The sequence below is a fragment of the Haliotis asinina genome, chromosome 1 (genome assembly GCF_037392515.1).
Source record: "Haliotis asinina isolate JCU_RB_2024 chromosome 1, JCU_Hal_asi_v2, whole genome shotgun sequence".
Lineage (NCBI taxonomy): Eukaryota > Metazoa > Mollusca > Gastropoda > Lepetellida > Haliotidae > Haliotis > Haliotis asinina.
The window spans coordinates 73,335,452-73,359,336 of record NC_090280.1 but is presented as its reverse complement, the minus strand read 5'-3'; the positions used below and the strand labels follow the sequence as shown (position 1 = coordinate 73,359,336).

Sequence of the window (23,885 nt, the reverse complement as noted above, 5' to 3'; positions counted from 1 at the left end):
TGCTCCGATGACATACGAAAATAGCCGAAGTGGAGCCGAATGAAAACAATGACAGTACCGCAGCAAAATCTACGGAGTGAAAGTATCAAAGGTTTAAGCTGACTGAGACATTCGCCCTGTCGGATCGGAACAAAAAGGAAGCTTTAGAAAAGAAAATGATTATGTTTCTACCATGGGTTAAATCCTGACTTTGGATAAAAATCATATTAAAACACATTTGAAAGAATATTAAAACTAAGTAAAACGCGTAATGGCTCAGAGAGTGCATCCTTTGGAATCGTTTTGCTTGCTGACTTACAAAAAGGGACAGATGTCCCGTTTCAATGCTGCTTGAAAAAAGAATATATTTGGAAATTTGGATTTTTCTTTTTGAATTCTCATGAGCGAATTTTAACAACATTTAAAGGATCAGAGCATGAGACAAGAAAATCTGTATTTAATTATCTTGGCACAATAGCATTGTTTGAGCAGGACTAATACGATTTAAAAAGTCTATGTGTCCTCAAACTGAATTTTACAGGTTGAAGTGATTATGTAAACTTGATGGAGATACATTTTAGTGGTCGTTTACTTTAATCTAGTCGGGTTATCATTCACCAAAATCTAACCTCGTTACAGTGCCTTGTACATGCACAACTGAGAACCGCGATGCCTTCGACATTGTAGGGAATTTATAAAGCCATGAAGAAAGCCGCGAATGCAGTACTCAGTGTAACGATTCTTTGGGCGCGACCACTGGACATAATGGCAGAATATTTACTAAAGTCAGATATAAGCTGATAACGTTGCTTCATTTTATGATGTGAGTATATGCGATAGCGTATGATTCGTGCGGGTTTTATTTTCGAACATTGGACTCGATGACAAATTTTCGCTAGGGGAAGATACTAAAACTAAATATGATGATGGTCATTGTCGATTTTAGCTAGCCATTTATCATCATTGTCTATCTGGTATTGGTGTTTGATAGGTTAATAGTTGAAGACGTTGCGGCAATACTACACATATCAGCCATCCGCAACCCAGAAAAGCTGTAGAACCTAACGACCCAGAATTACATATACGAGGTTTGGGGTCCTGTTCAAAATGTGTATGTTCTTTATTTTAATATGGAAAAAATACTGACGAAAAAGCTGTCTGCCATATGGACCTGTGGGTCCGAGTGGTTTTCAGTCAGCTTCGGACCTTCGAGTTTTCGAACGCTGGACACTAGTCCAGAATGGACTGCAAGTCCAATAATACAAAATACATGTAGACAGGTGTGTAATTGTTGACTCCAACTTACGAAAGTACTCACAAATCCGTGTTTATCGGAAATGTTGTTTGTGAGTTTCAGCTTGTGAAAGGAGACAACTTTCTGCATCCATTGTTCCCCGGTGCTGGGAGAGTCGGGGTGGATGTACATCCTCTTGGGCATCTCGGGGTCAGCTTTTCCGGCTACCATCCATTTACCGTTGTGGAACTTGTAACGGCAGTCGTCTACGGCAACGATGTCCATCAAGAGAATGTACTTGGATTTTTTGTCGAGGCCTGACACTTTGGTTTTGTATGCCGGGAATATTCGTCTGGAAATATATAAATATACACTGATAATGGAATACAGTTATCTGATTAACTGAAATTTATAAACATCGGGATTTTTTACAGATGGTTTCAGGAGATAAACATTATAATTTATGTTCTTTATGCTTGAAACTCTACACCAACATACCCTTAACCTTTGCTGTTATTATTAATTGGATACCTTGGTAACCTGAATCGCTCTCCACCAACAACCCTCCAAATCCCAAAGGGTTATCATTGCTTACCTTGGCAAACTGATTCTCCCACCCTCAATAACCCTACAAATTCCAAAGATATATCATTGGATACCATGGTAATCTGACCCCCCTCTCCCGTAGTAACCTTCCAAATTCCAAGGATTGTCATTGGTTACCTTGGTAACGTGATTGTCTCTCCTTCAATGACCCTCCAAAATACCAAAGATATATCATTGCTTAATTTGGTATCTATTCCTCAATTAGCATCCAAAATGCAAACACTCACCGATATTCTGTACCTGTACGCAAGCATTTCGGTATTCACATCCCCAGATTTGTCTTAAAAGGGTAAGCCTTTACATAGTGTATGACATGATACGTTTCGATAAAAATAGATCATTTCTTCCCAGGAAATACAAATAAAAAAGGAAAAATGGTTCCCAATAAACTCAACTACATTTTCACATCTAACTTCAGCACCGAAATAGGCAATAGATTTCTCGCTTAATGTGTTAATTACTCAGAGAGAGTCGTGTTTTGTACGAAAATATTTATACGAAACTGAAATGGTTCGTTATTACTCAAGTTTCCCATATAGCTAACATTACATTCGCGGGGATATTAAATAACGCCTCTCACTATACCTGTTGCGGACAGTTTTATGCTCTCAGAACTGCTATTTGTTTCTCGTTTAACTTCCTCTGTGTCCCAAATGGTCTGACTGTAGTAGCAATTGCAGTGTTAACCAAGATTTTCATACTTTATCAATAATATAATATAACCTTCAACGTTAACAAGTATCAATAAACCCTTTCATCTCGTGTGGCGATCGCTCTTATTTTATCAAAATACAAGCAACATTGGCCCAACATTAAAACACTGACATTATGTTCGTTTCATTCGAGAAAGAAAACACATTTGGAATGTGATGGCATTTTACAATCAGTTTTATTTATGAATTGAAGATGGAGCTTGCGGAGGATAATATGCAGCTTCTTGACGTATAGATATCTTTATCAAGGTTTGTTAACTACATGTATTTAAAAAAAGGGGGCGATGTTGAAATGCGTAGGAGGGGAATTCGCGCGCGCGTGTGTGTGCACGTTTCCTGTGCTACCATCAAAAATTCAAAATACGAGAGGGGTAATTAATGCATTTAGATTTAACATGTAACATTTTTAGATGAACTTTTAAATTTACGTTTATTCAGAATCACAAATTACAAACCTACGACTTTAATGCAGTGCAGAGCAACACGCTGTCTCACACCAACAGGCGTGAGTGGATAGCCATACAGAATTTACCGAAGTCCTGATTTGAGCTTATGTCTCTCATGTAATTAGTGAACACTAAAACCATTAAGCCACCCGAGTTGTCCTGTTCATTGTAAATTATATAAAAGTATAAATTACCGTTATCTATTATAAGGAAGGTCTGGGAATGGGAAATACTGCTAGAGGAGCTGGGTTAGGCCAGTAGTTCAAGCGGTCCCTCTTCGCTCACAGACTCCGGGTTCGGTTGCCCATATTCGACTAATCATCAGGTGAAGATATTGCAGGAAGAGTGGGTATACGTTTACGTTCCAGCAATATAGTAAGGGTAAGGGGCCCTAGAAATGGACTTCACACATTGTATCCATGTGGGGAGTCGAACCCGGGTCTTCAGCCTTAACCTCCAGGCTATCCCACTATCCCGTTACATGAAGAAGCTTTGCTGACAGAACATAGCAGACAAACCCAAAGCTCTTCCGAAACGGTTTTCCAGAGGCGTAAAAGGAACAACATTATCAAGAGCATAAGAAAGTTTCGCCGCAAAACACAAATGGCTCCGTGCTTAACAATTTATAATGATCTTAAAAATACTTTCTCCCACGAATGTACAGTGGATACATATTATGAATCTGACTGGCATTTGGAAGTCTTTCCAAGTGTATTATTGCACTCAGTTAGGTTGACGTACAGCACTACTTTTGACGTAAACGACGTTTTTCTACGTCACATTTGATATCCCTTTCTGTACGACGTTAGTACACCGTCAGTTCATACACGCGTTGAGAACGGATACCAAAATGATATATTTACATTAGGACGAAATCTAGACGAAACGTGCTTCGTGAGTCTTTCGTGTCCAGCGACGTCAAACTAGCACTCATCTTCCCACAACAAACAAACTCAGTCATGATCTCTTTCAACACTGATTTGATCATGTATAAGAAACGCTGTCGTACATTACCGATCAGAATCGGATCTATCGTCGCTTGTTAAAACCATATGTTTAATAGCGTTCTCACGTCAATGCTTAGCCAATGTAGCCACTTCCGTCAGAAACAACACACGTTCAACATAAACTGCGACACTTTCCTGAGATTTAATCTTCGTCGAATAAAAATGAAATCCTCCAACAACGTGCCCATATGTCGATGAAAAAATACGGCTGTTCAAGAGATGATGGTGTCATGTGACTCTATATCCAATTGTAGGTAAAAAAAAATCGGTTATAGAAATTATTTGGTATTTCAAATAATGTGAATATTTGGTTGGATCATATATTGTCACAAATAAATGTCATCAATATGTTTTTTTCGTAATATCCCGAACGTTATCAGATCTCGCTTCGCCAGTTTCTCGCATTGTACATTTCGACCAAGATCTGGTTTCTATGCCTTTGTAAAAGGACCCACTACGTGGTCGTCGCATCTCTTCCTTGACGCTTCTTCAATTTCATGTCACATTCTCATGAAGTTTGCGAAAACGAAATTCAATCCGAAGGATTGAGTAGCACTTTATTCTGTAAAATCTGACGATACCTACAGATACGGAGACAATATCTTCATGTAACGTAATAATAATTGATCAATTACTAACCTCTGTCAGAGAGAAATAGCAGTAATGTGTCTTTTCTTACAGTTACAACTGCACAAAACTTCCCACAAAACAGTCAATCTACCTCAGTAAAAAGCAAAAACTGTCGTTAATCACAGCACGGTTTGTGTTAACTCTAGGAACATTATAAAATATTGATGTAAGTAACAGGAGAATGGCGTGCGTTGACACGAAACAAGAAGCCGTTACGTTTCATGTGGAGCTAAATGTGTCTAACATTATTATCATATCTCTGAATAAATCTCCCCCACCATTGGTTCTATTTCAGTAGTGCTGTTTTCGAAATTTCAATTTCTTTTTCTATTGCTTTCTGTTATCAGTGTTGATCTTAATTGTATATCTGTTCAATTCTGATATTATCGTTCACACGACTAAACCATCAGAACAGTTACTTGTCTGTAATATGTTGCGCTTGTTTCATATGGCTGTGATGATGATGATGATGATGATGATGATGATGATGATGATGATGAAACTGACAATTATATTTCGTTGTTAAAATAGAAAGTGTCACCACAGCACCGTCAGTGTTATTGGTTTAAAGAAACGTTAATGTTTCAGCTGTTTCTTGTCTCGGTATTTGTGCATTTGATCTGCATACGACTGATTGTCACCCCATCCATACAAAGACATTCGAGAGCCTGTAGAACACAACCACCTGCCGTACGCCTTTGGTAGAGCCTTATGACCGATCTGTCGTATCTGTATGGCCGCCGATCTATCGTATTTGTACAATACCAAACAAAATAACATTGAAAGATATATTTGGCAAAACATATTAGCGGCTTTGGATGCCCATGAAGTGATATTTAGATATTTGTCTGGCATTTAGATTTACAGAAAACACATAGCAGTCACAGAGGGTAACTGAAATTATAAAATGTAACATATATGTAATTTTTTAAAAGGATAACTTTATTGTTGAACAACTTCTTCATTCAGGCGATGTCACGGGTCGCTACAGATCCATAAACATACTGAACCTTCTAAAATGCCACAGAAAACAGAATATGGTCAGATACTCTACGTGCACGCTGTTTTCAAGCTTAGATTGTATTATGTTAGATTGGAGTAGAGACTGGGCAGGAGACAGTTTATCTATGTCCGGTTGTCCGGTTGTCCGGTTTCTCATCTGTAATTCCGCCACACAGCTGGAATATTGCTGAGTGTGGCGTAAAACTAAACTCATTCATTCATCCTGTAATTAGCGAGCCTTTTAACCACCAGTGTATACATATTCTTCTATAAAGATCTTTTAGTGAATGCGTTTAGTTTTACGCCGCTTTTAGCAATATACCAGCAATATCACAGCCGGGCAAGACACACCAGGAATGGGCTTCACTCACAGTATCCACGTAGTTACTCAAACCCGGATCTTCAGTGAGACGAGCGAACACTTTAACCACTAGACTACCCTACCGCCCGTACAGTGCTGTAAAGAATTCTCGGAAAGCAGTAGATCACTGATGTACAGATTTGATAGACGTGATGTCCAGAGGGAGTGATAATGGTTTGACGCCTGTTTAGCAATGTTCTGTCGATATAATAGCGGAAGTGTAGACGACATGTGACATAATCATGCTCTCTGTAGTACTGTGAGCAGAAGCGACCCTTTGCTTGTATCTGTCGTTTCAAACGTAAGGCTGAAACCTACAGAAACTGGAAAACATTTAACTCTTGTGCAGTGTTATACGCCCGTTTTCAACTCTTCTTAAACTGTACGGAGTGTTAAACGATGAAAAACCGAGTAAATATTCCAGTTAAGTCAGCATGGCGAAATGGAGACATATCGTCACTGATCTCTGTTGAAAATAGCAGGACTAGCAACTTTGGGGAGACCTTCGCAAACAGTGACCATATCTGTGGTCTTTACTCTCTTACTCACTCCACACCTGGACACAGAGTTCTCACCCAACCCAGTCACCCCAAACAAACATGTTCCCAGTCTGTACGTAGAGTTCTCACTTAACCAACTCACCCCCAACAAATCTGTACGTAGGGTTCTCACCCAACCCACTCACCCCAACAACCATTTTCCCAATCTGTACGTAGAGTTCCCATCCCGATCCCTCACCCCAACAACCGTTTTCCTAATCGGGTTTAATTCAACTCACTCACTCACTCCAACGGAGTCTTCACTCAACTCGCTCTCTCCCAACAAATCATCTAATATGACACATCAGTAACACATCAGAGATGTCACTTTATATTCAATTCAGTGTTCACAAGTAATCCCGATTTCGCCCGCTGCAAAGAAAGGATCAGTTCCAAAAGCTCCATACAATATGTAATTTATATTTTTAAAAACTATTGTCCTCGCTGAAATGAATAAACCAATCATTGTCAAAGATACAAGAGAAAATGTCATCTTTAAACATTATCAGAATCTGGTTGAAAACGTACTTTGGTCGGAGCCAATTTGTTTCGAATACAATGCCTACCCATCCATTCACACATTACAAGTGCAGACATGATATATATCAGACTTCACTAATCTCGTTTCATTCGCTTTCTCAGTGATATTATATCGTATACAAAACCAGTATTAACGATAACAGACTCATCCAGCATTGCCATATGATAACAGTGCGTTATCTTCGCTGAAAACTCCCCGGCTTTCAACGGTAGAGACGCTATTACCACTTAAATACCTTTATGGGAATTTGATGGCCTATTTGTGCTGATAGAGACCGCGAGGTCTTCGTGAGGGCTTAATCGGTGAGACGAAGCTATACGCATTCCTTACTCGCCAGTCTTCAGTAGACTTGTACATAGGCTGTCTAGTCAATATTTCGTCTCTTGTGGCAATCGCTCGTCAACACTGCAACAACGATCTATAATCCTCTCAACAAGCAGCCCGGAGGCCAATCCGGGTCACAGAGAACCGCCTGTCCGGATTTTAATGACTCGGAAGTGTAAATAGCCGGAACGTGGTACGATAGCTACGGAGGAAGGACACCCTTTTTGTCTGGGTCGGGAACACGGTGCAGAGGAGTTTGGATCACTCCGGGGCCAACTTCAAACGGGGCATTGAGTCGAGGTGGCTCGGGTCGTGATGGGTCGCCGTTTTCCATTAGTGCCCCCAGATACATGGATACGTGAGGGTGATTCAAAGAACAAGGTGGGGGTAAGGAGGTGATTGTTTGATATTCCTGATCTCCGGCGTCAAGGGTTTGGGTGGAGAAAGGGAAAAGGTGTCTGAGAGCTGAAAACGGATCGTTTCGTCTTCAGAACTGTGGGCCTATTCCAGACTACATCTTAGCGCTAATTCTGTCGTAACTCCCATATACTGGCACATACGATCGTGTTAAGGAATTGGGTCATGGGTTAGTTCCAGGAAGATGTTTTTGCGTTGCAACTGTCTTAAGTCTTCGAATTTAACGTAAACGTGCGACAAATGGGGCGCTACCAACGACTAATGAGTGAGATCAGGGCTAGTTCGAAAATCTTTTCACAGGTTTTGTTACTTCTAGCATATGGACCGGGCCAAGTTCAACAAATTGGTTCCAACCAAACAACGTTTTTAACCAGATTCTGGCGTCATAATAATAAATGGTGATATTTTCTCTTGTATAAATCAACGGAAGGGCCAATACGCAGTTACTGTCCTGACGTTCAGGAATAAATGGGATTACCAACTTAAGGTAAGGAACAGGGGAAACAACGGTTATTTAATGCCGTTCATGTTGATACTAACTTCTTTCGTATCTTGACGACCAGTACATAAATTAAATCTGCTCTCGCAAACAATAAACTACAAACAAGACAACATACATAAATGCGTTGTCCTTTTCCTGCCCATGTATTCATCCGATGGATTTGAGTTCGATTATTGCCCCTATTCCTCCCTGGATATGGTTCCATTCTTTTGATAACCCCTCACAACCCATGTCCTTACTGGCTTGCTTACATTCTCACTGGCTTCAACACCCGCTGTCAATATATATGTGCTATTCGTTTGACCCAAGGTTAATGTGCTTAAGGTTCGGAGACGCGTTAAGATCTGGATCAGAAATCACCCAGTGCTTGCTCTAAGAAGAATTGGTCGGTCGTATTTCAAATGTGTATATCAACGCTGAGAATGTTAATCACGGTGTTGCCTGGTTCAGACTCTATTATTTACTGACAGTCATCACGTGACCAAGGCGGACTCTTTCAAGGATAAGCGGAATAGCCAGATATATACTTTCGAGAGTTTTAGTCGGTTAGACTTTGTCCCAAACGAAGGGTGTAGCCCTCGACAGAAGATGCAAGAACTGCAGTACGTACTGTCTGATGTACTTAAGCGCTCTTTCAAAACATCTCGGTTGGGAAAACGGTTTATGAACTACAGTATGCCAAGAGCCAATCTCAAGACGAGTCCAACGTCCGCCCTAATCCAGTATGGACAAAAACAGGTTGACGAGAAAGAATTTGAAGCAGTGAACCTGTTTACGAAATTATATCGTGTTTAGAGTCATGTTATGAATTGTGAAGAAAATGTTTTGCCGTTTGTCATCACTGATTTACAACAACGAAAGCTATTTTCCCCCGAAAAAAAGGCAATTTGTTTACGTAGCCTGGACGTATTAAAGCAAACATTATCAGGTATCATAACGAACCTAGCACCATCTTCTTGACGGTAACAAATGAAATAGCTTTTTAAGCAACCAAAATAGTATTTTCATCATCGTGTTTCCGCGTAATCAAATGTCAGAATTTCCTCTTATTGGCCCTAAGTAATAATTAAAACAGTTATTGAACATTGAAATCTCTATAAAAGATCGAATATCTTGTTAGCATGGAACAACTTCAACATTTATTTTCAATTTCTATAAGCTATTCGGGGACAGCGTATATCTGTCTTGTCAATCAGACAGATTACGTCTCTGTACTCTAGCGTTTTACATCGAAATTTAACTAAGCAGTCTTTCCGTCAGTGGATATTTTCTATGTTTGGCAAAACAAAAGATGAAAAAACTTATTTAGGCTTTTCTTTGGCTGTTTGTTTGTTGTTGTCCTTTTTGTTTGGTTTTCCTTTTGTAATTTGTGCGTTTACATACCGGGTATTTTGGATTGTTCTGGGGGTTTGGGATTTTTTTGTTCTTAATGTTTTTGTGTTTCTTTTTGCTGATATTTTGCATTTTTCGATTACGCACGTTCGGGGAGTCGCTCTCAGCTATTTAACGGTCGTTTGTTGTAAACGCCGCACTCCGTAATTCTCCAGTAGTTTGACTATGGTCAGTAAATAATCGGGTCTGGACACGACAATCAGGTGAGTGACACCTCGCGACCAGCATAACTGGGATACCCGAAAATACATCTGCCAAGTCAACGCTCCTGACCATGCATCCCGTTAGTTGCCTGTTACGACAAGCCTTGGTTCTTGAGACCAATTCTAACCCGGAACTTCACAGGTCTCCGCGGTATATGGCTATTACTACAAATTCACCTGCAAAGACTGTGGAAGCAGTTTCCACTGACAACAAAAAGGCAATCTCAACTTCCCATTCGGTATGTTTTCATTCATGCTTGTCTCATTGGAATGATTGAATAAATTCATCTCATAGATGTGATCATTGAATGTTACTCAGCCACGTGATCAGCGAACTATCAATTCTGGTGATCAGCGAATTCGTCACTCGTATGATCCTTCCGAATCATAATTTGTCACTTTCATATAAACATCTGTAATTTCTATTAATTTCCTTACTTCAATCGTTCCAGGAACATGATTAAATCTGACCGTTTATTTCCTTGAATCCAAATCCCCAGCAAAATATCCATCCATACTGCCCAGAATTAGAGCCGGAATATAAATCTTCCCTTTTTTGCTTCAAGGGTTATGCGAATAAGACAACGGCTTGACGTTAACTGTCATAGCTGTTCCAAGAACACTGTCCATCAATAATATCACAAAGGAAAGAATAAATTGTTTTCATTTTCCTTGGGGTGAAAAACAAACTTGATAACAACCGATACTAATGCCTTTGAAATCCTAGTTAAAGTTTCATATTCAATCACGGGACATTTAAGCAGCACCGGAGGCTAGCTTTTTATTGGATCACCTGTGCGGAATAAAAATAAGTAGTCAAATTCAATCCGAATTCGTCTTACAAGAAATCGATGTCAATTTCACGCTGTACTACATTTCATATGAAATTGACAAGTTGACTAGGGGTGAAAGAACGTCCTTGGCTACGGCCGTCGCGGCTTCGTATGAAATGAGACGCATAGCGTTCATTTTTCTCCCGTGTCTTCTAAATAGTTCTTGTTCTTTTTCATACGAACATTGTTAAAACGGACACTGCTTTTATTCAGCCGTGAAAAGCAGAGTGAAATTAACAAGCAATGAACAAGAACGTGTTCGATGCCGATCAGTGCAGATGCGAGCGAATGACATTCAGAAAGATTTCTCATTTAAATTGAGAATAAAAGCAAAGTTCAAATAAGATTTCATATGTTTCGCTTCACAAACAACATCGTTGATGAGACGGAAATGTGGGATAGTGTTCTACATTATCAGAAAAGTGTCATTTTTACAAAAACTCATTTTCACGAACACAATCTGGTGACGGCGATATAATATTTGACTCTAGAATTACTCACCTATGTGTGATAAATATTTCAGCCTTGGATACTATTAGAAGAATCTCGTGTTAAGTGACAGTGACCAAACACATCTATGTTCTATTTGAAAGCAAGACGTGTCAATTTTGTCCAAGGAGCTGGAAATGGATGAGCTTATAAATCCGATACCTCTCCGAACATGAGATGATGAAACAGTTACTGTTTGTTTATGTATCCTCCAGATGATCCCCGTGGCGAATTTGAGACTATATAGAAAATAGATAAATTCAGTCTAACACTATGTCACAATCATTTGATGATTAGTGTAGAATGGCTGTAACTGAAATCACAAATCATGAGGAACATAACACGAGCGTTCCCTTGTAATGTGTTCACGATAAATTTCCATCTCCTTTTCTAATATGTTTTACGCTAAATGATACTCTTGAACATATGTGCCCATTTCTGGTGTCCCCCGGTGTGATATTGTTGGTATATTGTTAAATTTGGCATAAAACCATACTCACTCACTCACTCACATGAACATGAACGCGTATACACTCACTCTATCCGTGTTGTTTTGGATGCTAAAACAACAGTTTATTCTGGATCAGTGCTAGGAGACCGCGTTGGTTTGAGACACTTCTTGAATATATATTTGCATTTGTTTTGATGCATTTTTTCGCGGTAAGCATATACCTTCGAGCAGTCAATAACAGGGCGTCTGTATTGCGCTGAAATCCGCACCACGGAGGGCCACGCTCGAAGCGCTACAGTCTGATTTATTTTTACCCTGAATAACCCAAGCTGCCTCCGAGGCGCCAGAAAGTTATCCCACCTGGTACCCATTTTCTGCTGGGTGTACAGAGGTAAACTTAAACATACTAGGTTTTGTTAGACTCAGTGGTGTTTACGTAGACTGATTGCTGAGTGTGGCATAAAACTAAACTCACTCACGCCACTGATTTGTTGATATCGCTGTATATAGTTATACACATTGGAACAAACGTTACGTTAGGTATGCTTCTTTTTCCTTTTTTGTTCTTTAACGCCGCACTATGTAGTCGAGTCTTGACCAGACAATTCAATGATTGGTTCACATGTATCGATCTACGCAGCAAGGAAATGGTAAAATACAGCGGCCAAGTCAACGTTTCTGACCCCGCTAGCTGTCGTTAAACGACGCGCATGGGTTGGTGAACACCAGTTTTTAACCCGGAACTTCCAAAATTAAGCCTGTTTCTGATTGTTCAGTTTTATACGGAAATGACGAAGTATCACTGCCCTGACGTGTGTCACAGCAATATTTTACGTGACCAGTCAGTTCCCACAATGCAACACTGATCTCGGCCGGCTTGACATTAACAACTCGGTAGTAGTGCGTATGAAACTGGACAGAGACAGGAGAACCCCCCTTTAGCGACGGTTTAAATTTTGTCAATCAGCCTGGTCAAATGACGTCGTTTTCTTTCGCGAAAATTAATTCCTCTCCATATCTTCATGATTATAAGCGATGTAAGTTCTTATGATTAATTGATTTAAACTCTTAAAGTTTAAAATTATGACTGAATATCACATTACACGATTGAAATTTCTCATTAAAGAGAATTGCATGACACCGACAATAGTTAGTAATGGAGAAACGGTCACGTGACTAATACGAGCCCCCTGGTTGAGAGTAGTTATTAAATATTAAATTTTAAACGGGAGATGAATGTTATCAGAAACGATGCATCGCCGACCGCCGCCATATTACTAAACAGACAACAGTCGCAATGTTAGGAACATGAGAGCTGACCATGGCTGCCTCGGACAATGGACCTACTCAGAAATGAAATCTCCAAACGGGAAAAAAGGCGGCTGTTTTTGACCGAGAGTTGAATTACGGAGAACTGACGTTAGCCATAGTAACACTTCCTCTTAGATACATCGCGTTAAGGACAGCATCACGTGACGACTGAGTTACAAAATGTTAACTTGATTAACTACTCGAACGCCTTGATGACTTTGATAATTATGCTGATTGGGGAGGGCTGACGATGATGATGATGATGATGATGACGATGACGATGACGATGACGACGACGAAGAGTGACGGAAAACAGCCTTCTATGCCATTGGATCCTACAGTCTCTGACTTCGTGAAAACAGATCTCACACAACCCTTTGTGGCGACATGTGTTCATTAAACAGTACCTGTCTCCGCCATATACCTGGGCCTAAATTTTCGAAGCTCTCTTAGCGTTAAGATAGTAGTAAGTGTCATGCATTGGTATTGAATTACGACTGTCTTAGAGCTAAGAGAGCTTCGAAAATCTAAGCCCAGGAAAAGTACAGTGTGTAGCAGTAAACATCAAACAAACAAACAAACACACAACCTGTCAGAACATGAGGGACACATTCTGGCCAATGACCCCAACATACTGTTATGAGTTTCCTATTGAAACGACGCTGTCATTAAACACATTTCCTCACAATGCACCTTGTTATTGATAAACTTACAGCAGATCAACAATGTAACTCTGATTGTTTCCAAATATCATTAATGGTAATGAATATAAGTAAGGAATTATTGTAGTCTTCCTGCCTCCTCGTGTGTGTCGCATGCAACACACGGCAGCAATCAACAACTTGAAATACACATGATATAGTCTCTGACAAGAATAATAGGACCTTTGTTCCAAGCGTTCAGTAATGTACAACCTTACCGTAAAAAAGTCAGCAGCACATTGGAAACGACATGTAGGAAGTACAAAATTGAATTTATGTACATTACATTTGAAATCAATTGTTAAACATACTATTTCATCTTGTGGAGAGACAGTGGTCGGGTAAGACAAGAAGGGAGTGAGATAGGGAACATATATTCGCCACTTTGCGACTAGATAAAATGATGAACAGACTTTCTAAAGTGTATCTGATTTAAATGCTAAAAAGTGTTATAAACCCGTCGATAGTCTACAGATATTGAATACAATCGAAGACAGAACACAAAAATATTTTTGGAGTTCAGTTTGTATTCTAAAGGTTTGGGTCAAGAGTCAAGACATCAACGATGTTCCTTGTTAACAAATCTCACTAAAAACGTTGTTCTTCAAGAAACGAAAACGGCAATACCACTTAAGAATCTGTCACGCTGAATGTTTTGGAAAGAAAGAAAATATACTGTGGTTTAATCTCAGTCTGTGTTCTTTGAAGCTAACAGCAGCATACACACTAATCACCTTCTGGAGATTATGTCATAGGACCACGGGGGTAACGCTTATGACTAAACTCGTGTCGCCATTATCTATGTGCTAAGTAATTTAGATATGATTTGTAGATAACAAGATGTTATGCAGTACATTTTAAATACTATCTGTGTCCACGATTGTCTTTTATTGATTTAACAGATTTTGTGGCCTGGTGTAAGTAACTAAAACATGTTGTAAAATAATGGATCAAAAATGAGGTTTAGTCTAGTGGTGATGCTATTGTTTGTAATGACATGTATCTGACCTTACATATGCATGTTTAATGTTTACAGGGGCATATCATTACGTATGTTCATTTTGTGAAATCTGAATGTTAAGGTATGTTTATGTTTTAAGATTTACATTTCTTACATACAAGAAAGTTCATAAATAAAATATTGAAAAAAGATTATCCATGTCGATCTTCAATGACCCTACTGTCAGTAAATAATCTTAGAATAAGTGTTAGATAATTATTGTAAATATCATGTTTAACTATCCATGCATGTCTAGCAATAAATACAAATATGTGATATAATTCTAGCAATAAGTACATAATTTACTGGTACATGACACGACAAAATGAGGGATGAGAACATATATACACATACTTCAATAAGCCTTTGCTAATCGTTTAAACCTGAAGATCAATTTCTGAAGTTGTACTGAAGCTGAACTATAGTTTGAGTCTGGTACGCATGTCGGATAAAATATGGGGTGGGGAATATTTGATCTCTTGAAGCAAATTACAGTCAGTTCTTGGTAAAAGGAAAAACCAAACTTGTAGATCGTCAGTTTACCATATTAAACAAACGGTAGAGCGGATCTGAAGACAGAGAAATCTGTAGAAGTATTGTAAATTTTTTCAACAGGACATGTCATTACTTCCCGGAAGAATAAATTAACCATACGATATAAACTGACGAAAAAGTCTTAAAATGAACTGAAAGATGTATTGATAGGCTTGGAAAATGGAACTATGTTCATTTTCATTGTCCCGATTTATAAAATAAAAATGTTTATTTACATTGTCCCGAGTTGATCTACATAAATGAGCTCTTATAAATAAAAGCGCCAGAAGTCATTTTCTTAACATGTCTGTGTAAACAAGATGAAGTAAATACTATTGTATTACTGGTGGAAGATACACCCTACTGTGTGTTCCGCTTATTGAAGTAATACATTACCAACTGTCTTTAACCAGCCACGACAGTGCATGTCAAGTCGCTGACAGGTGATCCCTGTAATCTATATGATAAACGCATGCAATGTACACGGATCAATGTCACCTGTCTCATTTCATCACCTGCGGGTGTGCATGACACGAACATATCATGGTCGTTATTAATTACCTAATCATTTGTTAATTGTTATCAGATAACATCGACATAAACTCCCCATGATCGGGCTGATGTTTATGTTTGCACGATAAAATCGTTAAAGTGATTTGCTTCACGTTATTTCTCAATTCGAATCGAAATCTTATGGTGTACATTTCGACGCCAAAAGTAGGGGTGTTTGTTGCCAGTCAAATTGAAGGAATTTGGCGTGTAGAGATTCTACAACCTTTTAACACACCTACATACTATCAGATTTTATTTTGTTGGTATTCCATATGCGCCCAAATTGAAATATACGTATTGAAAGTGTAACCCTGAACAAAATATTGGATACCTGCATAGTAGTAGTAGTAGTAGTAGTAGTAGTAGTAGTAGTAGTAGTAGTAGTAGTAGTAGTAGTAGTAAGTAGTAATGTCAATATCACAACGTGATTGTTTATTGTTGTATTGGTGTTGTTTATTTTGTTATTGTTTATCAAACAAAAAGCATATAATACGTTAGGTTTTTACGTAATATTAAATTTATCCAAGCAAGTAAATCCTTCAATGCACACCTAAACTTACACGGATGGTAACTATAATAAATCACTGACATTGCACAGCATGTTAAGTACAAGTGAAACAATTTATGTATATTAATACATTTATATACATAAAGGTATCTATAACCATATTGCCTGCATCTTCAGGAAAGCACTGGGGTCTTCATATAATCTGGTGTCGGCATACACAAGCCGCTGTTTATAGCCGGCCGTCAGTGATATTGACATTCTTTGTGATTGACAGTTCCGGTAATGACATCGATTGTCATATCAGCATAAACACAGTAATCGATTTCAGCCGAGCATATAAAACAAAGCCTATATAGGCCCCTTAATGTCATGTGAAGATTGTTGTGAGATTATTTTGATGTATCGCCATACGATATTGTAAGTTCATGTCAACATAGAAGACGAAAGCTTTCGGTAAATATTTATGGTGACAGCAAAGTTTACGGTGTTTTCATATAAAATTCAAAGTAGAAATGTAATTATTGACAATGTGATCGCTTCTGTGTTTGCAGTGTGGCACTCAATTGAGCACTTGTATTAAGAATGTTAACAATTATTAGTCATTACGATTCCAAATACGACAAACTTATATTGGTATCATGATATGTCTTGTTTTTTCTATACCGTGTTATCAGGATGCATCGAAAATATGTATATTGATAAGGTTTTCTATGGAAATGTTCAAGCAAATACGAATGAAACTGACTCCTTATACATATATGAAAAGTGAAACCTAAATTATACATGAAAACATATGAAAGTGGCAGAAGCAGCTGAAAGAGCCGTCCGACGAGGTTTTTGAGAAAAAAAGGTCATTTGGAAAATTGTCGCATAAAAGAAATTTATTTTACAAAGATGTATTTTTAGAATTTTAATATTTACGAAAGAATCGATCATTTCCAGTGCTGAGTGTTCATGCTTTGCGTCAGTATTACCAAATCCTGAAACTGATAGTAAAAGGCACAAGCAAATTCAAATAATACAACCTAGGGCTACACAAAAAAAGTGAAATGTTTCTCGGGCATCGGTGCGTCACTTTTATTTGTGCGCGTAACAATTTTTTATTGCCGTTTGAAGAAAATATTTTTGACTTTACCGAGTCCCGATAATCCATTTGTCCACTGTAAGAATGGGTGTCTGTAAGAACGAGTGTGACTGAATCTACAATTTACAATTGTAGCACGTGCTTAACTTTCCAAGCTATATTTCTGTGAAAAAAAAACATGTTTCTCCCTCGTCACCATTTTTTCTATAATAAATGTTTAAAAAGTCCTACCTCCCTTGTCACTTTTGAAAAAGAATGTGCCCGAGAAACATTTAAATTTTTATACAGCCTAAAACAATGAGAAAAGCCTGTTTCAATTCTATCGACAGTAAATTTAGCAATACTCTCTGAAAAAGAAACACACACCGACTCCCTAGAATGACGTCACCCTCAAGCCCCCAGGTGCTCCACAATGCGCCTTGCTCAAGGCTTGTGTAGTTTAATTTTGATGACTGAAAATATTACTGTCTTGTAATTTCAACATAAAGGAGGTCACGTTCTAAAAGCGACCATACAACAATGAAACCTTCCCGGAAACATCAATTCATTTCAAGGAAAAATGTGTACAAAAATAGTTTCATCGCCTGTTATTCTTAAAAGACAGTATTTCATAACCTATGATGAAACATGCGCAGTACACACGACGTGTCGGCCACAACACGATGACAATCCCGCCATCAATAATATCGTTTTTTCCAGTCGGAATAAGCAGAGAGTTTTGCAAACTGCGTTGCGTGTATGTGTGCGTTTGACCAATGTGAATATCGCGTTTCATCTTCAACATTTTGGCTGTTTGCTTCAAGTGTGTAAAATAAACAATACAATGTTGTAATTTACTTCCGACAATGATTGAAATAGAGTGAGTTGTCCTGTAATTGTTATGAAATATGTAATTTACTTTTTGTAATATTTCGTAATAGTTATCTCCCCTGTTTGAGTTATCCGCAGCGGGGTAGCGTTGTGAATAAAGCTTTCGCTCGTCACATCGGAGACCCGGGTTCAATTCCCCACAGGTAAAATGTTTCCCATTTCTGGTGTCCCCCCGCCTGATATTGCTGGCATAGAGCAGCGTAAAACTGATCTCACTCACTTGGATATTCCACATACCACCCATCAACCCCTCCCTTCACATCCCTCATTTCCTTTTTCTATCGAGTTTCAAACGGAGTTGTTGGTTTTTTTCATAAAGGGCCGAACAAATATTAGTTTATAATCATACTTAATCAGAGCGTGGCATTACACAGATATTGATGCGGCTTTCATGCACGTTTCAGGCAGTTGTTGTAACCTTTTGCGAGAGTGCAAATATTCCCATTGACTGAACACACAAAGATGCACTGTTTGGCTCTGTATTAAATGGTTGTACTAGAACTGACAGCCGGGTATTGTCTGCTTATACTTATTCCAATGCCGCTTTGAAACACCACTTTCGTTCCCCATCACACGGCTGCAGATGCTGCCTGCTACATGTAACCATCAGCAGTGTGCGAGATAGCCACTGGCCCGCTAGTCGGTGGCTAGTAAAAATTCAGTCAGGCCAGTAAATAACCCCAGTCGCAAGTCTGACTGGATAATGAATTTTCATATGTAGTTTTGTAAACAGACCACTCATAAGTTATAATACACTTAGATCAAGCATGATTATGGTCGGATAAAATGTTAGTAGGTTATATAAATGATGAAACCAGTGTCTACATTCAGATTTCGGGCTAGTGAACTATTTTGTTGGCTATTAGCTTTCAGACACAGCTAGACCGACTCGCCAGCAAAATTCGGAAACTATTTCGCGCACTGGCCGTCAGTATCCTTTGTTTCGCTTGGATTTGTTCATACGTTTACTTTTAATTACTGTTAATTACAAATGACTTTTATATATGTAGTGACTACGACATATCTCCTCCAAACGACATATTGAAGTTTTTTTAAATGTATAATGTTGGCATGTAATGCTCCTTGTAGTCTTGATTATCAAGAGCCCCTGTTAGTTTTTATTCAGGTGAGCTATGCAATTACACAATGTGATCCTCCAAGAATATTCAGTTTTAAATTATAATTTGTAATTGTAACTGAACTTAACATGAACACATCTTAAGCGTTATCCAAAACTTTTTTTTCAAAATAAATCACCATGACAATGCGTTGGAAGCATAAATCTACTGTGCTACAAATTAACTCCCAACATCTCCATACAGTCCTGGTAGTTTTCTATGATTCTCAGCGTTCTATCAGGTTACACATATACATAAACATGCAGCCATTATATTGAAACACACCATAACAATTCGTTCAATTGTATTGCCCTTTGAAGGCACGTTGTGTCACGGCAGCCTGACAACCTCTGACCTTTGATTTAACAAAGTGAGTGGCACGTGCCCCGTCAACAGCCCACTTTATGATTCAGCCCCCATTATCAACTCTCGATTACGTTTGGATGGACATCAATCATACTCGATCGGGGCTAGTGGCTATGGACAAAGGTATCTGAACTTCCATACCTAAGATGTTATCTAAGCATATTTTAACGTACGATCCATTTAAATCCAGCTGCTTCGCGGAGCTGCATAAAGAGAAAGTTTTTCGCCAAAATATCAAACGCAAGAAAATCCCTTCGGGTAACGTTATCATAACATTTCTTACGTTTAAATAAATATATGTTTAATTACTTATGTGTTCAAATAATGGGTTGAATGTTTCATATGCAATCATCTCCAATATCGACGGTAACAGAGGAAGAATAAGTATTTGTGGCAACAGAAATATTGAAGAGGTATTTACGGTAACAGAAATGGTGAAGAAATATGTACAGTAAGAAAACTGTTGATTAAGTATTTACGGTAACTGACATTGTGAAGAAAATGTAGTATGAAGCCATGCCATGACATATTAACTTCATCACCGTTTTCACAAAATTTTTAAAACACTATCCGTGTCAGTTAATACAGTCTAAAGGGGTCGTATACAATAATTTTGATACAGTTTATACGAACTAATAGCTTGAAATCTCGACCATTCGACCATCTCGTCCATGACCATTAAATAAGGTTTGCCATAGCCGTTGGGCGTTTTGTCCGAAACTGTTAAAATACACCCGATTTGACAAATAGTCGCATAGTTTGCATCACTAATAAAATAAACTGTGAATAAATACTCCACTGAATAATACTTTACCGACAGACCCTTGTGTTGTGTTTTATAACCCTGGTTTCTTGACGAGATAATTAAACAAAGGGTATCAAGGCACTCATGTCTTTTTTGAGGTGGGGGTGGGGTGGGGGGAGAAACAACTCTAACAACCGCAGATGTCATGAGTGTATTTCGTTCTTTGAAACGCGTGCCTTTCAACATTTCTTCTTTTATCATCGAAACTGATGTTGGGCATTTTCCCATTTCGAAAAACCTATTTGCTCTGTTATATTTAGATCATGGTGTTTTCACTATATCAAAGCTTACAACGTCGTCATGATTCATAAATGAATAAATGTTTGTCTTTTGAAAGGTTAGTCTTCAAGTAAATCTGCATGAGAAAGGTGTTTGAAACAATGACAAACTGCTGAAATTTCTGTCAATAGTCAAATGTATTTCCTTTAGAAGTGCCTAAACTCATAACGAAAATACCTTTCAATAAGCAGTAAGGTTGAATTTTGACATCGTTTGAAAATTACATGCTGTGAAAATTTAGTTTTGTAGAAAGCCGCAACTGTGAAGACTCCCCAATCAACCAGTAAACAGGTGTCCCATTAATCGGCATATTCATTGGACTCGTGGCACTTTATTCACTAAAACAGTTTGCATAATTTATAAGACATCGTGTGAAACTGGCACAGTCTGCTAATTAATAGCAGTATTTTTTTTACTCCTCTGATAAAAAAAAACATCAAACAGATAGTGTATATTTTAAACATTACTGGGGAATGGAATGTATCTAATTGAGTTTATTCTAAACACTCACCTAAATTATTGGGGTTTTTTTCATATTTTGATAAATACTATAATTTCTGTTGAATGCAAATGACTTTCGCACCATAAGACCATGTTCTACAGTAAACTCACTTTGTAAGCCCTGAAGAGCGTTTCATAATGTGGTAACGTCATTAGTTTGGATCTGAAAGTAGTATATAGTATTTCACCGCATCATACGCACCATTGTTTACAATTCACCTGTCAGTTAGGATATTAACTCCTAATTTTCAGTACACATCACTAGTGACGATTATCATGAAATATAAGTCACGTTCCAAATAGTATTCATTAGTCTTTTAAATCCTTTCTTATCGCCATTTTTTCAGAGTGCATTAACCATTTGCCTCAATAATTCAATATTAATGTAGAAAGAATTTGATACTGAAAATTTATAAGGATGCATCTTCAAAAGAGATTAGTTCTTGTCGAATTTTCCCATCAAAATAGACTCCATAACTTGTCTATAAATTGACCAAGGTTATAAATTTCTGCGTGATTTTCCTTAGAATTGCGAAGAGTTTTGGAAACATAATTTTAGCTTTTAAAATGATTCTCGTAATTGGAAGAAAAAGGTGACTTCAAAACACCATGTTACTTTAGATTGTTGAGTGCTCTGTGCAAAAAGAAACAAATGAAATAGACAACAAGTGAAATCGACAACCTACTGAGTGTAACTGACACCAATGCGCTATGAACACGTAAACACATCACGTTTCAGCCAGTTTGTGTTGTGTTCTGATTACTACAGTAGTAACCCTCTATGAAGTTCTGGTTGTGTTGTTTCTTGGTTTAGTGAAATGCAATCCAACTCCTGTTGTTTTTATGACTGCGTCCTTGGGTGTTTTAAAAATAAATAAGTGTTTTTTCTTCTACCCATCTTGAGCAATTGCGCCCTTTATCATGCATGTTTGGTGAAATCTTTGAGTTTAGTTTTTAACATTTCAGTGAATGGGAAACAATAGCTGTGATTTATTTTTACCAGACACTTACATTTTCTGACCTGAATATTACAGATAGAAAACTATTCCTCAAATTCACTACCTAGAGATTTGGTCAAGCGCGGATAAATACAAATTCTTGAGAATCTATAACCTTTCTAGTATTCATTTTTTTATACTATGTTTATAAAACACATCTTGACAAATACATGGATGCATATGAAAACACCGACAACTGTGATCTGTTTCGAAGGCAAAATGGTTTAACTGTCGTTGTGTCAGCTGAAATATTGCAAGCACAAAAGAGGATCTTAAACTGTTTGTAATATCGCTCAGTGAATCTCCTTCCGTGCGTTATCGTCGCGGGTGTATGGGAAATACACGTCGTTTCTTGTGAAATATACACGTGTTTGTTTTATCACCGATTATAGTGTACGGCATGAAAGCACGGACCTAAATACCACATTATATTCTTCTTGTTGACCATTCAACTTTGACATACATATTTGAAAGCTTGAGAAACTTTACCCGGTTAATGCGACCCCCTATCATGCTGTCATCCTTGACAGACTCAATGTCATTGACGGTTGTCAATTTCTGAATGCCGACTATACCGCGCGGATAAATACATTGACAAAAGATGCGATCTCACGGCTGGGAAAGGGTCCACGCGATTTGTGTTAGGGACCCATAAGAGTCGACTTAACGTCAATCTGATGTCCTTTGACTACACCTGGAAACACTATACGAGTTAAAATATATGTGTTTTGTGTGTTCGTTGTTTTTTATCCATAGGTCTTATGTTTGCCGTTCGAGTCCTCGTATACGAAGGGCTGTTGTCACTGTTGTTCTCCAAAAATGCATTGTATGTTTCTCTTGAGATACTGATTTGTTGTATACAATTTTTAATACATCACTTTTGTTTATTTATTTTCATTGAGTCCCAGTTCTGGAGTGCTTATTGAAAGAAAAGATTACAATTAGGAATAAGAATATGTCAAAGTTTTCATACCTTGATCACAGGTAAATATTTGTACAAATGTTACCAAATCATATTTGATGACATGAATTAATTTAGAAATGTTCAAGATTATAAAAGCAATCGACACCATGAATATATGAGTTAATATGTTGTTATTTTTAAATATAATGAAGTAACCATTTTCATATCATCAGAATAATTTCACAACATGTATATAAACAATTATTCAATTATCATTATCATAGCACACTAAAGGTGAACAAGGCATGTGATGATACAGAACGAGGGTGGGTTCTCCCTATGTTTCAGTGACTGTCCTCATAGCAAAGGGTAGAACATTAAACTACGTTTTATCGGATCGTATGTCATACATTGACAAGTGTCTATTTCAACAATGCACATGTAAATTTCATGAAAGATGATATCGATATCACCAACAGACCACCTCGTGTTTATGGGCTCAGTTGATATCTCAACGACGAGCCTGAGCCCTGTGGTACACATCAGTATCATCCACAGCTTTATAACAGAAACACCATAACCTGAATTTAGATATAACATAATGCAGAGTTTTATTTTATGGATGTGAAATGCATCGTAAATTGGCGCAATACATTACAGATAGCGAATTATTTATTGGATGTGT

The 23,885-nt window shown here is 38.0% G+C and overlaps 1 protein-coding gene across 3 annotated transcripts in view; it reads right to left on the bottom strand.

The window, feature by feature from the left end:
- Window positions 1–23,885, bottom strand: part of LOC137296927 (T-box transcription factor TBX2-like) — a 41,460-nt gene that overhangs the window by 15,268 nt on the left and 2,307 nt on the right. For 2 of the 3 annotated variants that reach the window (XM_067828830.1, XM_067828847.1), the window contains exon 2: window positions 1,286–1,565. In XM_067828830.1, the coding sequence (XP_067684931.1) occupies window positions 1,286–1,565 (280 nt within the window). The remainder of the gene's footprint in view (window positions 1–1,285; window positions 1,566–23,885) is intronic. The other variant, XM_067828841.1, reaches the window with a different exon arrangement.